Genomic DNA, 20767 nt, shown 5'->3' with positions numbered 1-20767 from the left:
CGACAGTTAGTATTTAAAACCCGAAAACAACCTTTTTTAGTTTTGTTCTGTCAGGTGTGCTTGGTAATCCTGTAACGCTTGTTTTCAGTTTTGTCCCAGGCAAATAAAGTCCCGTTCACACTTAATTTATCGAAGAATAACTTGACCTTCGCACCGTTCGCCCTTTCCTCTGCAGAGCTTTCCCATAGTTGTATAAGATGTGTAATTTTTTCCTAATAAAAAAATTAGTTGCGAGTCAGTGCTTGTCTGTTTCCTCTTTCTATACATCTTGCATCTCTTTTGCGTTGTACCTTCCAATATGAACTAATTAAATAACACTAATTAGACATATTAATTACCATAATTGATCAATTGGTATGTATGTTGCTACAGCAACAGATAACTACAGCTTGACCTTTAAAAAGAATTTAGTGAAATGTAAGAATAACAATGGGTGAATGGATGACGTCATATACGGTAGCATGACATGAACTGGCATATTGAAAAGGCACCTACCAAGGCTGCTGTCGCTGCAGACGGCAACGACGTGGATGGGAATGAAGACGCAGTCGCTTCGATGAGCTCCGGTGCTGGTAGATATCTGGAACGCATTCAATGCTACAGACACCAAACCGCATCTAGTTGCCTAATGCACCAAAGCTTTCGCTGTCTAATTAGGTTTAACAATAGTTAAACCGCAGCAAATTTTTTCCTCTAAGTGTGAAACAGCTTATCAAGTGTACATTTCTGGAAAGAAGTGGAGGGATGACAGCATTCTGTTAGCTAGTGCGCTACTATTCATACCTAATTTGAATTTTTTGTGCTGTTTATTTACACAGTTGTCTGAGATAGCATAATGTGGTGTCTATGCGCATTTTATGATCAATATTGCTTTTGATCTGAGGACTTGCCAACCCTTGTGTGATCATCATCAGTACAGAAACGAAGGGGTGTACATGGAACCAAATTGATATAGTCAGTGCATCTGTTTGTTGAGTACGTTAAATCAGTCACTGCGGCAGTCTTTTCACACAAAGCACATATTGTTTCCTCATTTAGTATTGTCCTGGCGGTGAACTTTTTGACTACATCGTGGAAAAGGAACGGCTGAGTGAGGAGGAGGCTAGGCACTTCTTTCGACAGATAGTGTCTGCAGTGGCCTACATTCATTGCCAAGGATATGCACACCGAGATCTCAAACCGGTGAGTGTTTCCCTGAGTGGAGTCCTGAGCAAATTGTCACTGTGTTGCGTCGCTCGCCTCTTCTTGAGTCCCGTTTCTATGCACTGTTTCTTTCTCCAATTTGCTCAACTACACACTGCTGCTGTGTGCAGAAGACACCGTAATAGGAAAACAACGTGAGGTTGGTCCCTTTTCTGGGTATTTTGTGATTGTGGTTCCATTTACTATGTGCTGGTTAATCTGTTCTCACAGTGGGTGCTGTCCTGGTACTACTGTTGAGGGGCTTGTGATGCAGACTACTGCTCTTTTTTTCTTCCAAGGATTGCCCGTGATTTGCAAGGAATGGCATTGGGCTCAATGGCCTGAGATTATGTGCCTGATGGCATTTCCAGCTTGTATTGCACGTGCAGTTTCTGTATTGAATCCAAAGCTTTGATATCTGAGAGTCGTGTTTCATCATAGTCATTCCCATAAAAAATTTTATGCAATGGCCTCTCTGTTTTATGGGCTGCTTCCACTGTGCTATCATTGAATTTTATGCCTGTGTTGAATACTATTTAAAGTGACAAAGGGACTTTGGCCCCAAATTTTGATGCACCAACACTGGAGCAACCAGTGCAGCCAAGACAGTTCATCTTAGGATAAAGTGTTCGTATGCATCCAGCAGATATGTCTATTCTTAGTGAATATGTTTGGCCATTAGTATGATGTTCAGAGAACCATGTTTCAAAGTGGACATTCAAACTTTGAAGCCGCCGTGGTGGCTCAGTGGTTATGGTGCTCGGCTGCTGACCCGAAAAACACTGAGGTTGGATTTCAATGGAGGTGAAATGCTAAAAGCCTGTGTCCTATATGATGTCAGTGCACATTAAAAAACCCCAGGTGGTCGAAATTACCCGGAGCCCTCCACTACAGCGTCCCTCATAGCCTCAGACGCTTTGTGACCTTAAACCCCATAAAAGCCAAAATTAAATCATTCAAACTTGAAATCTTGCAACTGCAAGTATGCAAGATGCATCAGTGATTGTACCTTATAATTCAAGGCAGAGCATCTGTTTTGAAATTGTAAAGGATGAATGTGTTCAAAATGCTCTTGAGAGTTAATTGACAGCTATATAAAGCATTAATTTCTGCTCGGGGATTTGCAAAATTTTCAGTTTTCACGTTTTAGCAGCTTTAAAGCGTTTCTGGTAAACAGTTTTTAATTTCACGGCTGCAGCGTTTTCCTACAGCTGTAGAAAAGCATGAATAATATCTGGAGAAGAAATTGAGGGGCTCAAAGTCTGAGGGGCCTTTTGCAAAGGCGAAATTTATCTAATTTGGAGAAACTAATGTCTAGAGTAAAGCTCATCATTTTTCTCCTCTTTAGTTAGACATGTCAAAATATTGAAGTAGCATGGGAGAGTAGATCATGCAAATCTTGCAAAAAAAAATTGGAGGAGACACTTAAGCGTAATGGGTTAATTTTCATGTATACAGAAGGTTATTCTCTACTTTGTATTCATGGATCCCTGGGAGTCCTCGTACCCTTTTTGGCGCAGTGGTGCAGCGGTTAAAGGATGCGCCACTGCCCTGTGATGGCAGGGGCTCCCAGTGGTGGGCCTTGTGCGACCCAGGTTGCTCTTTCCGAGTGACAGTCATTAATTTAATTTAACTGCCATGGTGGGCAATTTGCTCACCGTCCGGTGGGCAGGTTGTGATTAAGCCGAAAAGTCACGTGGGGATCGCCTGCCAGAGCCATGCCCGCAATTTTTCGTTCAGAATGCCGACACCAGATTTTCTGGTGAACGGGGCTTTTAACACTATCGCGTAAAAAAAAACCTTGCTTTGGAAAAGAGATCACTTTGTGTTGTACAAGTCATCAAATTTGCAGAATTTTAAAATCTCAAAAATGCTTTACACAACCTCTGGTAGTTGTGATTTTGTTGCAACACAGCTTAAACAACCTTATTTTGACAATTTTTGCAGGCATTCTGCCAGTCAGGAATAATAAGCCCTGCAAAAAACTTTCGCTACAACGCCAATCGTATCTAGGCAATCCAAAGTGTCGCCTCATTTGGTGTCTGTCTATAGCTACTAAAAAACATATTCTGTGCTTCTTATGTCATGGCAACATATTTCCTATAGTTTGCATGTTTTAAAATTTATATATTTATTTATTTCACGATACTGACCCTTTTAGGAATTTTACCGGGAGTGGGTTTGATTGTACCTGCAGACATGCACTCCCAGTTGAAAGCGTACTAGAAGGGCACTAGAAAATATTGGGCCAATGTTATAACGCTTTGAAAAAGACATAAAAGGATAGCAAATAATCAGCATCACAGTTTCACAATGTATCAAGATATTGCAGAAGCCAGAATTGATGGTTATTGGAACAGTTTTCTTGCCACCTTCATACAGTGGGCACCGGAGAATGGCTTATTTCAATCTTTGCATGCCTCCTTATTCAAACACACCTTAATAAACCTTGCTGCTTGCATAGCCAAGCATCATTGCACTAGCAAGCCCCCGTGGTGGCTTAGTGGTCATGGTGCTCGGCTACTGACTCGAAAAATGTGGGTTCGATCCCGGTTGCAGGGGTCGAATTGCTATCGAGGTGAAATGCTAAAGGCCTGTGTCACGTATGATGTCAGTGCACATTAAAGAACCCCAGGTGGTCGAAATTTCTGGAGCCCTTCACTACAGCATCCCTCATAGCCGGAGTTGCTTTGGGACTTTAAACCCCATTAACTAAACTGAACTAATCATTGCACTGGCTTGTGAGCCTACCTTCGTACAGGTGCGTGTGTGTGTGTGTGTGTGTGTGTGTGTGTGTGTGTGCGCATGCGCGCACACATGCATGCACACACATTTACTGGGTGCCCAAGCTGCTATAAAAAATTGCCTCATGTTTCTGGAATAAAACAAAAGCATTGTTCTTTATAGTAGCATAGGGGAGCAGTATTCTTTACTCAATCTAATATAATGAAATAGGCAGAATTAGTAAATCACCTTTTCAACTATGAGCGAGGCAAAAGGTTTCAATCAGGAATTTGTAAAGTCTCAGGAAAAACCACAATTGTTGCAGCATTCAAAAAGGTGACTTTGTTCTGCAGATCTTTTCTATGCTCTGAAGGAAGTGCAAACAGTGCTAGAGAAACTCAAGATTTTAAAACCCTCATTCACGCTGATAGCAAGTGCATACGTATAGGCTTGGACATACTCTGTTCGTGGCTGATATGGTTGCATTTTCAGGTGCAAGATATTCATAACACACTTTTGTCGTGGACACTTCAACTTGCACACTAAGGACAAAATGTCTTTGAGTGAAGCATATTTAATACTCTGTTATTCTTGATACAGTAATATTCCTATCACGCAGCTTACTCCCCAGTCTCAAAGTGTCCTCTATAATGCTTCTTTTGTGATTATATTTGTTGCATAGCTGCATGCTGGCTATCACAATCTTTTTGTGTGCAGGAAAACCTCCTTTTGGATGAGAACCACAACCTGAAGCTCATCGATTTTGGCCTGTGTGCAAAGCCTAAGGTAAATGTCATACTTGCAGTGTTTGGGCTGAGCCAAGTTTGGCACCTTCCAAAGGACTGATATTTTTTTTTTTTTTGTCGCTCAAAACATGATTTATTATATACCTGCACTTGGTTGTTACACTATTTTTTTTTTTTGGTTCTTGTGAGAAAGAGCTCATCTCGTCCTTTTTGCCCTGAGGTGTCTGTACAAACAGGCTATACTACTTTAATACTCTAGCTTAGCCTTGTATCCCAACTGTATTTTTCAGTTGTAGTCTGAGCATGACCTCTGTCTGATTCATTTGCAGTTAACTTCTCGTAATCGGAGCACTCATTAAGGCAGATTCCTGCTTCTGAACCTTGCCACCTAGCCAATTTCAGAACAGGCAGCCAAAACCACACGGCTGTATCAGCATTGTTTATTTTGGCATGGTACTCTTTGTCGTTTTCGTTTCACACTTTCAGAGTTTCTGCATGCACTCTGTTTCCTGTCTTGTGAGGAAAAAGTTTGGGGAGCCTGTCTTTACATCGTAAAGCTTGTTTGGATGATGAGGCCTGCTTATTTGGGGTAGGGCCTGCAATAACATCACAGTACAGTACAGCTCCACCATGACGGTGTTTTTCAATTGGTAGTCAAGGAATTAGTATTAGGAGCATTAAAGCCAGGATTATTTGATGTTAAACTAATACTCTGTTAGATTTGACATGCAGTGACGTTCCGTGCCGTAACTGAAAATTGCCTCAATTAGGCCCAAAATTCTCTATTTAATGCCCTGTTTCCCTGCAGCAGCTTGAACACTCCGCCAGTTGAGAAAAGAGTGAGACGATTTCGGCTCTTAAAATTCTCTAAGACTATAAAAATTCCATTTTTGCCAAATTTTACTCCTCAGTTCTCTAAAAAGAGAAAGTTCCCTGAATGGAACATCACTGTTGACATTTCAGAAGGCTTCCTAACATGTCATGGGTGGGTATCCTAACTCTTGTCTGAACACTGTCACAGTTTTTTGCTTTGTTTGTTTGTTTGTTTGTTTGTTTCAGTGCACTATTATCAGGTAGTGAAAATTCCAATCTCTGTCTGTATTTATTGTGCTCAATACGATTGAGAAAGTGCTGTTCATGCCTACAAATATATGCAAACTTAATGGGGGACGCAGCTTTGAGACCCCCAAAGGCCAAAAAAAATGGATTTTTTGAAAATTATTGAATCCGCTTGTATGCCTCGTTTTTTATGCTGCCCTGACGTTTCATTGCTGAAATTGACCGGACAGGGCTCTGAAAAAATTGTTTCGTGATCCGTGGCGGATGCACAGTGGGGAAATGCTATAACAATGGGTGTTTTTCTACATTGCAGTTTTCTGCTTAGACACTCAATTTGCGGAGCAGATTTCTGCACGCTTCTTTTATCTATTTTTACCCCATTTGTTTTGTTGTGCTCAAGGACCATAGTGCAGATAGACAATTTTTGTTTTTAGAATTTGTGAATTTTAATGTTTTTGCATGAAAATTTCTTCTCACTCTTGATATGTCAACGGACACTGCATCGCAAAAAATTTGATAACAAAAAAAAATTATGCAGCATACCAGTAGGAACGCAATGAATGTTAAACCAGCCTTTCTAAAGTCTGCAGCTTTTTCGCAAGATTCATAGAAAAAATATATACAATTATAAAAAAATTTCGTGAAGACATAACAGTGAAATTTTATGAGAGTAGTCATAAAATTATTTTAATATTCGCATAGAACTGGTAAATAATTCACTATCTCTTCTTTCAGCTGTTTCGGTTTCAACAGCTGAGCAATGGCATGAAAAAAAAAAGTGATGTAATTGCTGCTTTGTTGTCTTAATTCACTTTTGGAAGTATTGGGGGACAGCCTTCCGCCCCACACTCTCACTCCACGGGTGCAGCGTTTCCACTCGCTAACTGCGGAGGGGTTCGGGCTCGAGGGAACAATGGGAGGGACGACAAAGCGTTAGCACTCATATGCTATTTATTACATGTGCAAATAATACACAGAGCGGGCCAGCTAGCTACAGAACATCAACGATGCATTCCTCAGAAATAGAAGGCTACGTAAGAAGGGCTTTCGACTTACCGGCTGCAGCAGGGGGCGACTTCGGAGGTATCGGCGGTGAACGTTTGTATGCGCCAACAGTGGCGGCCAGGTTTTTCCGTGCGCGCTGCATTCTTGGAGCAGAGCCATCCCCGAGCATTTGCTGGGGAAAGTGATGAGAGCGCGCGTTGGCTGCGTTCCCTTCGCTGCCTGGAACCAGAAGTCCAGCAGCAAGGCACGACAGATCCTCCATGCGCCTGTTGTGGAAGGTGACGAGACGGTGCGGCTGCAACCGCTCGCGACGCTAGCCAGATCCCGAAGAGACTCTCACCGGCTCCATGGAGTTCCGCGTAACCTTCGAGGTGGCATTCCTGTTGCTGCTTCCGCTTCCCCAATGAGGGAGATTTCCTCCTCACCCAGCAAGTGCTGTCCTGACGCACAATGATGAAGATAGTCGGCCGCGTCGAAACAGAGGGGGGAACAGGTTTTCTACACTATACAATGCTTAAGCCAGCCAGCCTCAAGAGCCGGAATCACAGTGAAGAAGCAGTGGTTATATTTTAATTTTTTTCATGCCTGTCGTCACCTACACTGACCTTCAACGTCATAGCCATTGCTTGGCTGTTGAAGCTGAAACCGAAACACGTTAGAGAAGGAATTCAAATATAAAATATGCAGAGGTCATAGGTTAATACCACACGTATTTTCATGTATAGTAGTGTCTTAAGCATCATTTCTACTAATGAGATGACAACACGAAGTTGTATTACTTTAAAAGATTTCTTAGCCAATGTACCCATCACACTGTGATGCAACATATATCCTCGAATAGTTGGCAGCTGTGTTATGGCTTTTATGGATGTGCGGTTGGTGGGATGATCGAATTTCTCAGTCGTGAGAGTCTCCTCTGCACAGCAGTCAATGCAAGCAAAAGTGTTGAAGCGAGCTCACTCGGTAGATAAAATGTCTCTTAATCACTAGGTATTGTGGCAGTGTCTGACAAGAAAGATTCTAATATAAGGGTCAGGTTATTCTGGTCTGCTTACATGGGTACATTTCTCAAAACATATGTCGGAATACTTAGTGAAGCAAGCTGGTTTTGCTTGGTGGACACCTGACTGCACAAACAGAGACAGTGGGGAAGACAGCTATGCATGCACTAATGTGTTTTATATTTGTTTTATATTTGCGTAATTGTGTGCCTTTGCTGCTTTCTTCATCTGTTTGTATAGTGACTTATCTGGCAGTATTTTGGCAGAAAAACATTGATTAAACTAAAAGATGAGCTTGTTCATCGAAATGGCTTGTTGTCATGCCTATTATTTTTTTAGGTGTAGGAACGTGTTCTGAGCTTTATGAGAAAAGAGTACCGCATGCACTCCCTTCTGTTTGTCCCAGGGAGGGATGACCACAAGCTTGGAGACATGCTGTGGAAGCCCCGCATATGCTGCCCCTGAATTGGTCACGGGGATGGAGTACATTGGATCCATGGTGAGAGGGTCCATTTGTTATAGTTACATGCGGTCCTTTGTTCCCTTTCCTTTTTTGCTGTAGAGGCCCCGGTATTTCAGCCAACAAGGTGCTTCCAGAATTTTCTATTTATTTTGTGTCTCAGAATGAATTTATTTTATCTGTGCCTGTATTATGATTTCATGGAATATGTAAGTGGGCTGGTTGCTTTATTCATTCGTTTGCTCTCTCATTCACTCTCTTGTTCCATTCACTGTGGCATTCGCTTGACTAGCCTATTGATTATTGCACCCCTTTTCTGGGAGGTTCAATTGGCAGAGGGTGTAAAAAATGTGCAGATGTTGTCAGGATTACTGCTGCATGCGAAAGGAAACATAGGTTGGTGTTGACTGGTGTGCACAACGAAAATAAGGCATCACATAGTCAAATCTAATGTAAATGTTTCAGATCCTGAGTCACAAGTTTCTGGTGTTTCTGATGTTTGCTCATGCTGATTGCAATTTGAAAGGCTGTCTAGATTTGCCATTCTCATCTCTTATATAAATAATAATTTTATTTCTACTGCCATTCTGTGCTGTTACTGCTTTGTTTCGGTCTACTCACACTTGCTTCTATGCTTTATTTAAGGTTGACATATGGAGTATGGGGGTCCTGCTCTATGCACTACTATGTGGTTGCCTCCCCTTTGATGATGAAAACATAGCAGTCCTGTACAGGAAAATTCAGGTGAAAAATTTTTATCATGGTGACTGTGTCTTTATTTTTTATTTTCATTGGAAGATGTCTTTAAGAAGTCTTTTTGCTGCAGATACATTTGGCATTGTTGTGGTTGCTAGAAGTCTTGTTATAGCAGCCTCTTCTAGTTTTTGATGTGCTGTGTTCGTTGTCTTGAGTACCACTGGGCCGGAATGAAATGTGAACACGGGACTGCATGGCTCTTCATGCTGCAAGCAATCTAGCAGCACCCACGGCAAGCTGCTGACATGTGCACTTGGCTCTTGGCTTCATTCCCAGCCACTCATGCGCGGCTCTTGTGTGACTTATCACAGTTTCGTCATCCCTGTCTAGCACTGGCTTGACACTAACTGCCTCAGGACGTGGTCGGAAAAAGGAGGAAGAGAAAACAGCAGCGCCATTCCACTCGGCCAACCCGCTGAATTGGCGAGTGTCAGAATGAAAGTGAGGTGGTTAGTGTCAAGCCTGCGCTACACCGGTATCACGAAACTGACAAGTCGAGCAACTCTATGTGACTAATTGTATAGGGAAACTTGGGACACGCGTCCTGTGTTCGCATTTGATTCCAGCCTTATAGTAAATCTCTTTAGTAGTACTTTATGGGATGTGTGAAGGATGCGTTGGGCAAAATCTCATCTGTCATGGCTTACAAGGCCTTCAAGAAGTGTGGAATTTGAAATGGCATGATAACAAAGATGAATGATGGCGATTCTGTCGGCCAGGGGAGGAAAGGACAGTGAGGTGGTTGTGCCATTTACTTCATCATGACAGTAGTGTGGTTGCAATAAAGGTTGGTTGTTCGAAGTGAAAAGAAGATTATTTTTTATTGAAGCATTAAAATTTGATGCGCATTGCAATCAAAGGCATTTCACTTTCTCTCGCTCCCTGGCTACCAAAGTGCTTCTTTCTAGGTTCGAATTTGTGGGCAGCGAGTCACCGTTGGAGGGCTTTACGACTCACTCCCTAGCTTTCATTGTTCATATTACTGTGAAGAACTTAAGCTGTTCAAACATAAAAAAACAAACTCTGGTTTTGAGGCATGGTAGTTGTCAGGGTAATAACGGAACTTAGCGCAGGTGCAAAGTGGGGCATCTGCGAATACAAGTGGCAGTAACCATTTCAGTCAGTCCAAGTAGTAAAGGAATGGGTTCCACTTTACCTTGACTTAATAGACCACTGGTTGCATTGATATTTCATGACTCTGAGAAATGGCTGAATGTTGGCACAGCAGGGTCAACTACCATGTGACAGAGCCAGTTCACTTCGAAGAACTGGAACTAGCCTTGCTGCTGTTCGGGAACATACGAGGAACTGGTGCTATCGCCAGAATAGAAACAAGTGTGAACAGATAAGCACCCCAGAAAGCCTAGCTGATCACTGCAGGACGTGCAAATGCAGCTTCCGCAGGGGTCTGCAAACAAGTCTTGGCACGTGGAAAATGTCAGTATGGCTAGGAAAGTTTGGGAAGCCTTGTACGTTGCCGACAAAAAAAGCATTGTCATATGCCTACCATCACTACCACTCATCTGGCGAGTAATCTCGTTCATCACAGGCGATCACAGGAAAATAAACGCAGCAGATAGACATGCGCATGCGCATCATCAGCATATTTCCTCGCAGGCTTCAAGTGAGCCTCAGAGAGGCTGGTGAAGTCGACCAAAGAAGTGCTGCTGCTGTACAATTGCTCGATACCGATAAAGATGCCCGGGTGGCGAGCAGCTCAATGACAATACCATTGTGAACACAATAGCAGATACAGGATATCAGAGGCCAATTCAACTAACACAGCATCATAGTCGAGAGTTGTGTCAGAACGAAGCCTGCAGCACAAGTGTCATAGCTCATAACGTGACTTGAGATACACCTGCAGTTTTCTGAACACAATGGCAACCACGGTAATGCACTTCAAATTGCGAAGCATTTGTCTAATGTTGACTTCACTGCATGCCACTATGTTCAGAAGCAGGTTTTAATCGGCAATTTTCTTTCAGAATTTTTTTTCATCACATATTCACTGTTACAGACAATTCAGTTTATGGATAGTTTTGATCTGGGAGCCATTATATCCATACTAACAAAGCACAACTGTATGACACTGAGTGACACCTCAGTGGAGCAAGCTGTACAGAATTTCTGCTTCACTCCCGGGGTTCAGAGCCAAGTTTCTGTTAAGCACGTTCGTTTTACTCTGTACCATCTGACGGCTCATGAATACCCCTGTCACATAATTATATTTCGATGTCTGCGATGACCCATGACTGCAATGCCAAAAGAGGAGCATGTGCTAACACAGAGGCAGGACAAAGGGCAGTACTAGTTCAGAGGAGCTTGAAACTAAAATTTTGATCTATGATTTAAAGTCATGTCTCAATTTGATTAGTTCTGTACGAAATATAGGACATGATGAAAGCATTTTGGCTGTGGGTGCTATTTTACTAAGGTCTGGTTGTGTGAGTAATGTGGTTAGTGTTGTCTGTTGCAAGGGCCATGACATGTATCTGAACATCATAAATTTACTTGCTGATTTTTACTGCTAGGATGTTTTTGTAGATCAGTTGCTGATTGCTGTTTTTCTATTAGGCTGCTGATATTCATTGATAGGGATAGCTTGTGTGTGCGAGAGAAGGCAGCTGACCCTCGCCTAAATTTGTTTGTCTACCATCACCTCTTTTTTTTGAAGGGGTGATGGGGATAAGCAGAAATATTGGCTTTTACAATAATACTTGGTTAGTATCTTGGCTCTCTCAGAAGAATGAAGATACCTAAGCTACATGTGAAATTCTTGATTTCATGCCTCCTGTCTGAGTCGGGTAATTGTGCTTTAACCTCAGCTTCACAGAAGTCGCGTTGTCATCCAAATAAGTGCAAATTTCCCAGTGCTGAGATGTCGGGGTAGCTGCTTTGGCAGCTTCCATTCATTGTGTTGACACATTGGACAGAAAAAAAAAAATTAACATTTTCTGACATGCTTGCAGCTTGGTGAATATGAGTGCCCTGAGTGGCTGTCTGACAGCAGCAGAGAACTGCTGTCCCAAATGATGACTGTCATCCCCGAGAGGCGCATTCCTGTCTCGCAGCTTGTCAGCCACCCATGGCTGGTCAAAGGCTATGCTTGCCCAGTCAGCATCAAGAGCACCTACCTAGTAAGGATCTGGTCCAATGTTTTTTCTTCTCTACCTTTGCAAGTAGCCATTGCAAGACATGCTAGTGCTGTAAAGGCATTTGCCTATCTTTTGTGTCTGTGTCTGGCGCAGAAACTGTGGACAAACTTGAACACAGTGCTGTCACTTCGTTAGCTTATCTCTGCTAGCAGTGTTTACCATTGCATTCATATTGTTGACAGACAGCCTTGTTGGACTTACTATTCTAGAGTGGCAACTTCAGAACCTTATAACTCGAGTCCTATGACAGGCAGGATGATAATTTTACCCTTACTGCATTCCTTGATGTCAATACATAAATGGCATGCATTTCAGCAAGTTCCCTGCAGCAAAATTTCTCACAATTTCTCTCCAAAATCTTGGTAACATATTACATAAGTGTAAAAGCACTATCTCTACATGAAATTAAGTGGCATATTTGGAATCTGCATGGAAAAACACATTCCCTGTAAATATTATAGCTGCGACTGTGATTAAAAAAATTTTTTCTAAGACCAGCATCCCCCCTTGAATGTTGAATGTAAGCCTTGTGCACTGTTTCAATCTTGAAAAACTTGTTTACTGAGCAGCAATTTTATTGTTGAAATCTTTGTTTTTAGCTCTCCATTCTCGACGACGAAGCAGTTACAGAACTGGCTGTTAGTTGTGGTCGCTCCAAGAGTTCTGTTGCTGCGGAGCTTTCTCAGGTGTGTACCTCTGAGCTGAATGGAGCAATGCGTGTCTAGTTGTTTGTGAAAAAAAGATAGGCGTACGGTGTTGTCTGCAGTGTTTTTTTATAAGCATGAGGGCATGTTGGCCACTTGTTGACTGGATGTTGATTAATCTCGTACAGTGGCATCCAAAGCCTAACCATGGCTCCATGCAGTGGCAAGAACATGAACTGGCCGTCGTGGTGGCTCATTGGTTATGGCGCTCGGCTGCTGACCCGAAAGATGCGGGTTCAATCCCGGCCGCGGCGGTCGAATTTCGATGGAGGCGAAATTTTAGAGGCCAGTGTACTGTGTGATGTCAGTGCACATTAAAGAACCCCAGGTTGTCGGAGACTTTCACTACGGCATCCCTCATAGCCTGAGTCGCTTTGGGTCGTTAAATCCCTATAAACTAAGACCATGAACTAATAATGGGATAACCACTGGCATGAGAGTGGTGTCTGTGCCATTTCAAGTGGAATAACCCTGAGGTGCTAACGCTTGCGAAACCACATTAGTAGAACTAAGCAACATGAGCAAAACAAAATTAAAATTAATGCAATAGTAAAAAGGGCTGAAAATTGGATTGTAGATATGATGCGACATGGTGCAACTGAAGCACACCCCTCGCCTCGTCTGAGACCAGTTACAGTGAAACCTCGTTAATTCGACCCCCGTTAATTCATAAATTCGTACTGCTGCTGGAGTTCCGCCAAATGCCCATGTAAGTCTATGGCATCAGAAGCTCGTTTATTCGGACGGCCTCCCGATGTGGCTCCTTGTAGAGGTGTGACCTGCTGACAATTGACAGGCCCCTGTCGATAGGCCAAGAGGGTCCGGCCGCATAGTCTCATTTGCGGAGCTTCACTGCAGGCTTTTAGAATGGAGATTGGCTTATCGCTGACTTTTTCCTTTTCGCTTTTTGTAGGCATCTTACTGTTGCAGCGCCAGTGCGCACTTCCCTCGGTTCCCGTCCGTGTCGTATTTCCGCTCTTTCTGCGCGCCAAAACTCCGCGCTCGTTATGTGCTGCTCGTTGTTTTGTACAGAGAACCCTCCTCTAGTATGACGCCACATGCAAAGAAGGTCCAGTGCTACCGCATCACACAGTGAAGCCGCGGAGACCCTTACTATTATGGAGTAGTTCTGCTTCCGACCCTCCGGACAGTGTGCAAGAAACTGCGAAAAATTGCCATTGTCACGTTGTTTCCATCTTAAGAAGAGATTTAGGTGACATAATTTATGGAGAAGAAAACGATGGCAAACTTTATCAAATGCTTTTGAGAAGTCTAAAAAAATGCGGTCAGTGACTGATGATCTGTTGTATATGATGTAAGCTATTGGTGAAAGAAATTAGTTGAATGTCACATGTGATCTGCGGAAACCGTGTTGAACAGATTAGAGACTAATTGCTCTCGAGAAAGTTGACAAGTGTGGTGCATATGATATGCTCAAGCAGTTTGCAACATGTACTAGTGATAGATATGGGACGATAATTAGTAGAAGTGTTCTCAAATTTGTGAAGTGGAACAATCTTCCCAATTTTTCATATTTCAGGTAGTGTGTCCATGTCCAGTGACTGTCGAAAGATATAAGTTAAAGTAACTGAACTATAGGCACAAGTCTGTTTTAAGAATTAACAAAATCGTATCCTGGTCTAGAATGATCTTTTAGAGTATTAATTAGTTGAGCAGCACCAGCTAGGTCAACAGTCGCTGGGGGCATCATCAAATAATCATGATGACATACTATATCAGGAAGTTGGGTATGGCTGTGTGACAAAAAATTAACAAAAGTATCTTTTAATACTGCAGCGCAGACATTATCAATTTATTCATCATGTGAGTTTACCAAAGCGGTAGGATTTCTAGCTATAGGATTGAAGACTTGGCAGAGTTTTCTAGGATTTGTTTGTATCATGTCCAGTAAGGCGTCAGATAGAAGATGGTCTTTGGCATTTTTTAGGGCCGTTATGCATGTTTTGGATACAGCTTTATGAGCAGCCCAGTGCGAGTTAGTTGAGGAAAGTTTTGCAGTGCGATAAAGTAGTTTTTTTATATGATCATTGTACCATGGCATATGTGAGTTAGAGACAATGCTGCGAAATGAAATGTATTTGTTTGTTAGACGGTCAACCTCAGCTGCAAAGATATCGCAGTGTGACTGAATGGAACGATGATAAAGTTCGAAAGAAAGATTTCATGAAAATGAACAGTTCGTTATTTATTGCCATGAAATCTGCTCGATTATAGTCGTATATTTTCTTTTTTGCCTTGGAAGGTTTGAGGGGTGTTGCATTGAGGTGAAAAGTAATAAATGAATGATCACTAATACTTGGCAATTGAGTGGTGTCGGATACAAAATCAAGCCTACTAGTTAGGATGAGGTCGAGTGTATGAGGCGTTGGGTGATATTCTAGTTGGTTCAGTGATCAGCTGTGTCAGTGAGAGTAGAGAGCGTAAGCTGATGAATTCATCGCCCTACACCGAGAAGGGAGACAGTGGGGGCATGGCAATATGGGCTATATATCTTTTTATTTGCTGTATCTTCTGTAGCTGCAACCATACATTTTTCCAGTTAACCATGTAGGTGCCTTAAACATCCATGGAAGGGAACATTTTGAGCATTGAGGACGTCTCTTGGAGGTCCGGAATTGTTCATATGGTGTTGAAATTATGTACTGTGGATAATTAAATTTCAGTCCAGATCATGTTGCTGGCATAATGTTTAGGCACCTAAATTAACACCTACTCAAAATCTAAAAGATACATGGCGTAGATTTACACCACAAAAAAAGCATTATTAGAATAGCATCATGTACCTGCCACACAGAACATGATTCATGCTTCAAGAGTGCACTAACGCCAAGCATCCAGCTGTATTACAACTCCACACACACCCTGCTGAGGTGGTAAATGAGTAGAAGCTACTCTTATGTGTGCGTTACTGTTTTTTATTTTGTGCTAGCTTTATTAGCGTAGTTCCCCTGGTTTCACCTTGTCATCATCCCATCCACATGTCCTTCAGCATAAGAATGCACCAGTGTAGCAGGACTACCCTTCGGCAAAGGCCAACTTGGAGAACTGAATTCGATACAGAGGCTCTAACCCACACTGTGATACAGAGCATATTTCCCCTCATCCATGAATCCACCCACTCATTCATAACTGCAGCTATTTGTGTTTATAGACCAGAATTTTGAGTCTTTCCCGGGCGCGGCCATTTTGCACCGACTGGCGCGCCGCGGTGCGGGCGTTTCTTTGGGGACTGCGGGGCTGCGGCAGTTCCGCGGCCGCGCCTGCATATAGCCGCGCTTCGGGCGCTAAAAAACATTGTGGAGCATACTTCCGCTGCGTGGCTGTGTTGCAGGAAGTATTTAAGTTATCAAAGCGATAATACTGACGCGTTTTAATGACATTTAGTTTGATATTCAGGTTAATTGTGCCGGCGCTTAGAACGCGCTCGTGCTTATATCGAATTCCGTCTTGGTGCTCCACCGCAAAGAAACTTTTTGTTCAATATCAAGCATTAGGTGTGCGGCTAGCATGCAGTTCCAATTCCCATGCACTCTTATTCCTTCCTGCCGGCCGGACATCAAGCCCCCCCCCCCTTCCACAAACAGGGCTTTCTTGTCGCCGCGCCCGTTTATCAACAAATTACCGCTGTGAGCCCACTGAGTCGCAGCGCCTACAGAAAAGAAATTTTGTCATGGTTTATGCAACCTGGTGCATAAAAACGTACTTTCGCTTAATTTATCAAAGCTTGAATAGATATGAGCAGCTAATCCAGCTTTCACTAATTCTGAGGTGTGAAGTCGCGTTATTTTATTCAGGAGCTCTCGCCGCGTGTGAGAGCGTTGCGTAGCCGTTTGGCTAAGTGTGAAAATGTAATCAAATCGCGCATAGTATTTTCCTATGAATAAAGTAGATACCGCACCGCTGCGGTGGCTCAGTGGTTACGGCTCTCGGCTCTGGCCCAAAAGACGCGGGTTCGATCCCGGCCGCGGCGGCCGAATTTCGATGGAGGTGAAATTCTAGAGGCCCGTGTACTGTGCGATGTCATCACCATCATCATCAGCCTGACTACGCCCACTGCAGGGCAAAGGCCTCTCCCATGTCTCTCCAATTAACCCTGTCCTGCGCCAGCCGATGCGTGCACTGACATGGCCTGCGCCTGTGCGATGTCAGTGCACGTTAAAGAACCCCAGGTGGTCAAAATTTCCGGAGCCCTTCACTACGGCGTCCCTCATAGCCTGAGTCGCTTTGGGACATAAAACCTTAATAAACCAAACCAAACTAGTGTAGATACCAACAGCAGAAAGATACTATAGATAAACCTTTACTCCCCAGATCCCTCTGACATGCGTGCGGAAAAAGCAGCTGAAATCGGTAGCGGTCGTTCTTACAATCTTGTGCATGAAATGTGTTTAATGGGAACAAGAGCAAGCTCAGCGCAAGGATGCCGAACACGTAGTTGTGATCGAAAACACGGGCTCCGTCGGGACAACCTTCAGTCTGCAGCTCCCCTATCCAGTTACTACTCCACTGAGTCAAATCAATAGATCTACATTCTGATGCATAAAATTATCATAGATGATATCGCACGTAAAAGGCGACAACAAACGACACGACAGCGCAGAAATTTGCTTAGAAGTGACGGTTTCCAGTCCGTACAGTACCTGGTCGACTACCCTCGTAGGTCACGTTAACGAGTAACTGCGCACAAGATAACCGCAGTACTGTCTGGAAGAGGGAAAATGTGAGTAGTGACGCACAGCACACACCCTCATACGTTAGCTGATGGAGCACAACAACGGCAGAAGCGAGCACGTAAACATGCGTTTTACGCGCGGCGCCGGCGCGACCCGCAGTCCCTCGGGCCGCGCGCGCCGACAGATGGCGACTGGTGTCGAGAGTAGGAGCGCGCCCGCAGCCTGCGTGTGAGGGTAAAAAAAATCTGGTCTATATGGTCTAGTTTAGTGGGACTCATTGTAACCCTCTCATAACATGAACACAATTGTCATAACTTTGTGTGCAGCATCGTCGTGTTAATCATTTCGCAAACTAGCTAGTGTTGATCACTTGTCATACCCTGCGAATAAACTCCTTTACCTCTGTTATATAGTAGCCTGCTCTAAAAAAGTCGGCTTTCAATTTTTTTCCATGGCTGAACACGTCTTCAAGAAGGTATCTTACCTATACAGTTTATAAAGGTGTTTTCAAGTTCAGTACGAAAATTTTACTGAAATATTATCTTCTACGTATCTGGAAAAAAAAAGCTCTCATAATCAAACCAGCTGGTAGGTTGGAAGGCTTGGAGCTAAACATGAAAGTGAACATTTTCTCTTAGTCAGCTTGCTATGAGCTATATTGGAAACGTTGCTATAGTTGCACATAGAGTGCCCAGACAGACCATGAGGAGATATTTCATGGACCTTCCTATGTAGAATGTCACAACTTGAATCGTCTATGGCATATCCTTAGAAAGTGCACTGTGGAATTATATTTATTGTGAGATCTCTCGGCATCCATAGGACTTCGTGTTTTCATTGCGTAGGTATGGTTTTGCAAGTCATACCATGGTACCATTGGGAAACTACTTTCAAGTTTTCTGGCTACATTGGATGCTGCATTTCTCTTCACTTGTCTGTTTTGAAAAATGTTTTTTTTTTTTTTTTTTTTTTTTTTGCAGTGGAGATATGACTACATGACTGCCACTTACCTGTTGCTTGTTCTGAAGAAGAGTAAAGGCAAGATCATGAGGCTTGCATTTCCAGATTTCTACCCCAGAGAAAGAGTATGTACCCATAATAACCAATTCTTTATTTAAAAGTGCATTTTTAGTACAAATGCACAAGTAGTGCGTGTTCAATTTGCGTTAATTAGGCAGTGCACTTTTTGACGAAGAGGACGGAAAAAATATACAGGACCACTATAACATCTCACCTGTATTCATTCATCTTTGTGCCCACCACCATAATAATTACTGGAATATGGCACAGCGTTTTATTTGAAGCAGCGAGTCTTGCTGGAAGCTTGAACTTGCTGGAAGATCTTTTTTATATCTGGTGAGTGGGTCAGGGAACAAACGCGGGTTAATGACATCCTAATTGAAATCAAGAAGGATTGGATTTGGGCAGGGTATGTAATGCAAAGGAAGATGACTGATGTTTGGTTTGGTTTGGTTTATGGGGTTTAACGTCCCAAAGCGACTAAGGCTATGAGAGACGCCGTAGTGGAGGGCTCCGGAAATTTCGACCACCTGGGGTTCTTTAACGTGCACTGACATCGCACAGTACACGGGCCTCTAGAATTTCTCCTCCAAAGAAATTCTAGCGTAATGGACTGAATACCATAGGAGGGCAAGCGTAGCAGGGGATGGCAGAAAGGTAGGTGGGCGGATGAGATTAAGAAGTTTGTAGGAATAAGGTGGCCATAGCTGGCACAGGACAGGGTCAGTTGGAGAGATATGGAAGAGGCGTTTGTCCTGCAGTGGGCACAGTCATGCTGATGATGGTGATGAGATGCTATGCAAACCAACATATTTTGTCTTACTATCAACCAGACTGTTCGTGCTTGCCTTTGAAACTGTTGCCTAATATTTTGTGGAGTGCAGATAGTTTATGAACTAAGGCGAAGTTATCAACTAAGGCGCTGTTGCCTAGCTGTTGCTAGGCAACAGCAACTCAGGGTCATTTGGTAGTGACACCACCACGAGCATACGCGATGAGCTGAGCAACAAAAATTATTTGCTTTACAAATTTAATTGCACTTGCACATGTATGCATCTTCACACCACAGATGTCGTGCTCTCGCAAACTGGCTCTGGAGGAACCTGCCACAGTGACGTCGCCTACATCTCCCCTGCGCAACTCCCTCGAAAATGGTCTGGACAATGCCCAGCTCCTGATGCTGGGCAGCCCACTCAAGGATGCTGCCAACAGCAGTTATACTCCTGACTTGGTGCCATCAGCCAGAAAGGAGGAACCCACACCAGCCCTCACCCCAGACATTAATGGCAGTGACAAAGAAAACTTTGCCCAGCCTCGGGTCCCAACCCCAAGGCGCAAAACTCACAAGGCCGTCCAGGAGGCAGCAGGTATGCATTTTATTTTTTTCTGCAGCCTTTCTTTCTGCACTGTCGAGACCACTTTTAGTGAACCTGACATTCACACGGATTTTGTTTGTTGTATTCGAAACTCGTAACAAGGGAGCTTTTCATATAAGAGGCAAAAATTGGAAGTCAAACAAAAGTGGCATTTAATTTAATTATTTGAAAGGTCCATTATGCTTGTCTGAGCAGACCCTGTTGCGGTGCTTTCAAAGCTCTCCAGCATGGTCATGTGCTTGTTGCAACAGACCCTTGCTGCTGATGAGCTGCTTTAGGACACGATGTAACCATTCGCGGTTGACGTGCCGACAACTGATGGCAGTAGTTTGGCCTTCTCGAAGAGGTGTCACTATCACCAGCAGCACCCTGTGTGGTGCCCAATGCATCACATGAAGAATAGTCTTTCAGTCCAAGGAGAATGTTGCTCTTTTTATTATTATGTTGTTGGTTTGAGACTGGACTTATATTTGTGTTATTATTTTAGATAGGCTGTGAAACTACATACAGTTAATATAACTTGGCGTCCATAGAACACCGTGTATTTTTAGCTTAAATGCAGCGAAGTACATTTTGCCGCCTTTTCAATGTAACGAAATTTCATTGCCTGCTGGAAGCGAGCCTGAGGAAAAGTTGTATTGCGGGCATGAGCGGTTGGGTGGAGCGCGTGCCAAAGCACGCATCGGACCGTGTGCCTAATATGGGCGCCGCCCGGCTTCCACATACAGAGCGCATACGCAGATGAAAATACGACGACGATCATAGCGGAGTAGTACGAGCAAGGCTGGCACGAGCACCTGCGCAGCCTTGGCAGCCTGCCAGGTCAGCCCACGGCTCTAGCTACCTCGCCCAAAATCGGCGCCGTACGCTGCCTGTGCATAA

At 43.4% G+C, this 20767-nt stretch overlaps 1 protein-coding gene across 3 annotated transcripts in view; it reads left to right on the top strand.

Moving 5' to 3' along the window:
* Positions 1-20767, top strand: part of LOC149352185 (maternal embryonic leucine zipper kinase-like) — a 192031-nt gene that overhangs the window by 92583 nt on the left and 78681 nt on the right. For 2 of the 3 annotated variants that reach the window (XM_089581339.1, XM_089581338.1), the window contains exons 4-11: positions 1039-1182; positions 4624-4692; positions 8124-8216; positions 8823-8921; positions 11906-12073; positions 12691-12777; positions 18470-18574; positions 19579-19876. In XM_089581339.1, the coding sequence (XP_089437465.1) occupies positions 1039-1182; positions 4624-4692; positions 8124-8216; positions 8823-8921; positions 11906-12073; positions 12691-12777; positions 18470-18574; positions 19579-19876 (1063 nt within the window). The remainder of the gene's footprint in view (positions 1-1038; positions 1183-4623; positions 4693-8123; positions 8217-8822; positions 8922-11905; positions 12074-12690; positions 12778-18469; positions 18575-19578; positions 19877-20767) is intronic. The other variant, XM_089581340.1, reaches the window with a different exon arrangement.

This window comes from Amblyomma mixtum, chromosome 3 (genome assembly GCF_055824585.1).
Source record: "Amblyomma mixtum isolate Tamu chromosome 3, ASM5582458v1, whole genome shotgun sequence".
Taxonomy (NCBI): domain Eukaryota; kingdom Metazoa; phylum Arthropoda; class Arachnida; order Ixodida; family Ixodidae; genus Amblyomma; species Amblyomma mixtum.
This window is presented reverse-complemented; position numbering and strand designations above follow the sequence as displayed.